Source organism: Apodemus sylvaticus, chromosome 1 (assembly GCF_947179515.1).
Source record: "Apodemus sylvaticus chromosome 1, mApoSyl1.1, whole genome shotgun sequence".
Lineage (NCBI taxonomy): Eukaryota > Metazoa > Chordata > Mammalia > Rodentia > Muridae > Apodemus > Apodemus sylvaticus.
Genome location: NC_067472.1, coordinates 195115134 through 195119447, shown reverse-complemented (window position 1 = coordinate 195119447; position 4314 = coordinate 195115134). Strand labels below are relative to the sequence as shown.

Genomic DNA, 4314 nt, shown 5'->3' with positions numbered 1-4314 from the left:
CTAGTAGTGTGTCCCAACAAAATTTGACAGCCAGAAGCGTAGGATAAGGAAAATTTAAACATTGGAAATAAACATTCAATTGTCAGCCTACCTGGACTGGCAAACTCTTGTTAATACTGGAGCTAAGAACATGTTTATTTCAATACTGAGAATACTTGTAAGATTTGGAAACAGAGGCAGTTGTTCAGAAAGAATGAAGCTCCTGTCTGATTCCTGCTCTGTAACAGTCCAAACCAAATGCTGGGTAGGCAGGATGCATAAATCAGTGCTCTCTGTGCATTTTCTCATGTGTTTTCTTTGACCAGATTCTCCAGTAAGGGAATGTATCCCAATAGGTTCGGAACACACATATGGCCGAAGTTCCCTCCTTGTGTCCAAAATTCCAAATGCCTTCAAGTGCACCCATAGAAACGAGACCCCAAAGGCTTCAAGAGCCTGCAAGGAACTTACTCTTTCAAATGCATCACAGTCCCATATTGACCCCAACAAGTCCAAGGCAATCAAGTCTTTCAGTCCCTGAAAGGGACTTACATCAGCAAGAGTTCCAAGGACCATCAAGAAAATCAGGTATCCAAATGCAACTAGATCCTGTACTGGGCCCAGGTTTACCTACTTTGAAAAAACCCTCAGGGCATCTAAGTTATCAGATATATAAGTGAAATCTTGTCTCCATGTTCTCATAGGATCTGTGGTACTGTCAGAGAAATATGGTGACCATCAATCTGGCCCTGTGACTTCAAGAAAGGGGCGGAAGAAACGCATTGTGTACTCCAAAAAACAAAAGCACCTGCTGCAAGAACATTTTGAGAAGTGTCAGTCCCCAAACCAGGATCAATGTGTGGAGCTGGCAGAGTTAGTTGGTGTGACACCGAGGGACATCAAGGTCTGCCTCTCTCTTTTCCCTCAATCCAACAGCAAAAATCTACACTTTCCCATCAGGAACTTTAATTTTGTTCTTAAATGCTTAGGGCAGTGATGACAGTTTTAGGTGGTGGATATTTTTGAATCAAATGCTGGGACCCAAATGTTTATCAATCTCGTAGCAATAATGAATAGCATTGTTTCCATGCAGGGTCTCAGAAACCTAATCATCAGAGTTCCTGCTGAAACTCAGGACACACTGGCTCAATCTCCCCAGTCTTATGTTGTCTGGTCATACACAATCTACCTTATTATAATATCTTAGTCATCCTGAGTTTCCTGCTTCTTTGTTTCTGACATGTGAATCATTGCTATACAAACACCTTTTATCCAAAATCTTCACCTTGTGGTCCTGTTAGGGGACAACAGGCATTCTTCTGATGTCTTCTTTCTTTTCCAAATCTGGTTTAAGAACAGCCGAGCTAAATACAAGCAGATGACTCTCCAGAATATTACAGAAGCTCTGCCAGAGACCAATGGAAGTTCCAAAGCTGTTTTTGAATCAACTCACTTTCCTGGTTCCATACCTCTTGTTGCTGCTGAGGATGGAGAGCCCATGTGTTCAGGCACATTTGGTGAGGATTCCATTCCCAAACTCAACTGCATTCAGGAATCTTCTCTGCATCATTATCAGGCCAGTGATGCAGACATGTGTAGTCAGCAAGAAGATCTGCTTGTTGGCCATGCTCCCATTACAGCTTGGGATTCTGGTCAATCAGCAGCAATTGAAGCCCAGACTGATCTAGCAGTGACTGAATCTACAGATGTCCTAGAAGCTGCCGCTCATTGCCCAGAGGAGGCTCAAGGTTCAGGTCCATCTGCAGAGGAACTCTGGCAAAGAATCCTTGACGACTTTGACAAATCCAAGGACTGACTTACTCTGGATTACACCCCAAATCCAAGTTACATCTCTCAGCTCCTTGACCATTCCAGACATTTATAGTCATGAAGAAGTGTGTTATGTTCACCCTTCATGTCAGTATTTGTGGGAATTAACCAGGCCTATCTGTAGACGTTGTGTACCACTGTGGTTTATATAGAGGGGTTGTTTCAAAGCAACTGTAAGTATTCATTCTTCATTGTTACATTATGTTCTCATTAAATAAAAGGAGAAATCATTCCTGAAAATTATTTTATTACATTATATTATCCATTTACATTCCAGTCACTATGGCATATGTCCCACTGACCTATAGTTCTTCACCCAACACATTAGATAAAGTTTTCCCCTAATATTTTTTAACTTTTTTTTTTTACATTTATTATGATAGATAGTATCACATACTATAATAGAATAGGAGATTAACTAATTAAGAAAGAAAAAATCAGGATAAAGTGTCCCTGCCATTTTTGTTTACAGGAAGGTGTCAGAAAATGGAACAAATTAAGATGACTAGGGAAACATTCTAAAACCATGCCAATTTAGCTAAAGTTAAATAATGTTAGGATTCAAACAATAATTTAGATATTACCTAATTATTCTATATGAAAAGAAGAGACTCAAAAAGCTATTGAGTATAGCAACATTTCCTTTTTAAGTCCAGATGTATTTCAAGAATAGACGAGCCAGAGAAATTCAGAAGAAGGGTCAACAACTGCTTGGGAAGACTGGAAGTGGACCTCACTATAGGCCTCCCTACCCCAAAGGTGGTATAGTTCCTGTTTCTGCTACCAGTAATGATTTTGTGCACCGGAGACATTAGGATATCAGCTCTCCTCCTCAGTTTAGGCCATCGAGGAAATACCCCCATCAGGAATCCAGCTTCTCCCTCATTGGTCAGTCCTTGGAACAAGTGTGTTTCAGCAAAAGCCACATATCGAGGAGCATCAGAGGCAGACATGTAGAGAACTTCCCAGGAAAACAGGGCACCTATCTAGTGATAGGTCTGGCCATTCCAATGTTCCTTGCTGACTTGATGTGTCAGCCAATCCAGATTCTCTCTATGAGAGACCCTCGAGTTTAAACTTTCCTCCTTGACTCAGACCTTCAAATATTACCCAAAACCCAGAATCCACCTTCTCCCTCTGTCATGTACCATCAGTTATGAACCCTATTCCTGAACCTAGCACCTTTAGTAATTCCCTAGACCAGATGGCCATCTTCTTCAAAACTGATGAAGCCTGTGAGATCTACCTAAAGAATACAAGGTCTAGGAAGCAAAGGAAGCAGAGAAAAAAGAGTACGGCATAAATGAAGATACAAGGCCAGGATTCCTGTGCTTGACTCCCACTCCAAATTGCCATGTCTTTCTGCTAACCTCTGCCTTTGAGGATATCTTGTCCCAGGGACAGTTTTTTCTCAGTTCTTACTTTCCACGAATCCAAAGCACATGTCTCCAGACTCAGAACCCATATTTTCCACATGGGAAGAACATCGCATCTTTTCTCCTCCTAGCTCAAATATGGTCTCAGACAGAGAATCAATCTCCATTGCTCAGACCAATGAAAGTCCCTCTCTGTCTCTCTGAATCTCTCTCTCTCTCTCTCTCTCTCTCTCTCTCTCTCTCTCTCTCTCTCTCTCTCTTTCTCTCTTGGTTTTATAAGAGAGGGTTTCTCTGTGCAGCCCTGGCTGTCCTGGAAGTCACTCATTAGACAGGGTGGCCTCGAACTCAGAAGTCCACCTGCCTCTGCTTCCCAAGTGCTGGGATTAAAGACAGGCAGCACTACTGCCCTTAATGAAAGTCTCTGATGTGAAGCCCTGTTATATATCCAAGCTGCCCAAGGCCCAAAAGGAGGTAGCATTTTAGGTTAACCACCAGTTTCCTTTTTTATTTTTAATTGAATTTATTCTTATTGGTTGCTGAATAAGAGGCATTGGATTACAATTGGGCTAGCCAGTTCCCCAGGAGTATAACAATGATTATAGCATAGATTGCAAGGTTCCTATTTACAAACATAACAGAGTATCATTAATAGTTTCAGGGATTGGTTCTTGCCCATAGAATGGTTTACAATTTGTGCTGACAATTGATTGACCATTGCCTCAGTTTCTCCTTCATCTTTGGCTAGGCAGTGTTTCCCATTAATGAATATATTCATCTTATGTTCTGAACACTACCTCCCCCTCAACTCCTCCTCACAGTCCCTCTTCTATACCCTTTCTCTCATAGGGTTCCCCCATGTGTCTACCTCGAAGCTAATGCATCAAGTCTCTGCAGGATCAGGTGCATCCTATCCTGCTGAGGCCAGCCAATAACTTCCTTTCTAGTTATTGGGGGACCCACATGAAGTATGAGGTGTACATCTGCTACATATATTATAAGGGCCTAAGTTCTAACCCTGTGTGTGTGTGTGTGTGTGTGTGTGTGTGTTGTGTGTGTGTGTGTGTGTGTGTGTGTGGTCTTTGGTTGGCCACGGAGTCTCTGAGAGCTCCCAAGAGGGCTCGCCCCCCTC

General features: G+C 42.1%; 1 protein-coding gene across 1 annotated transcript; it reads left to right on the top strand.

The window, feature by feature from the left end:
• The first annotated feature begins 350 nt into the window (after positions 1-350).
• On the top strand, positions 351-1795 carry LOC127683484 (homeobox protein DLX-4-like). The gene is made up of 3 exons (XM_052180761.1): positions 351-567; positions 684-881; positions 1320-1795. The coding sequence occupies exons 1-3, from the start codon at positions 351-353 to the stop codon at positions 1793-1795; spliced, it is 891 nt and encodes a 296-aa protein (XP_052036721.1).
• Positions 1796-4314: the final 2519 nt, after the last annotated feature.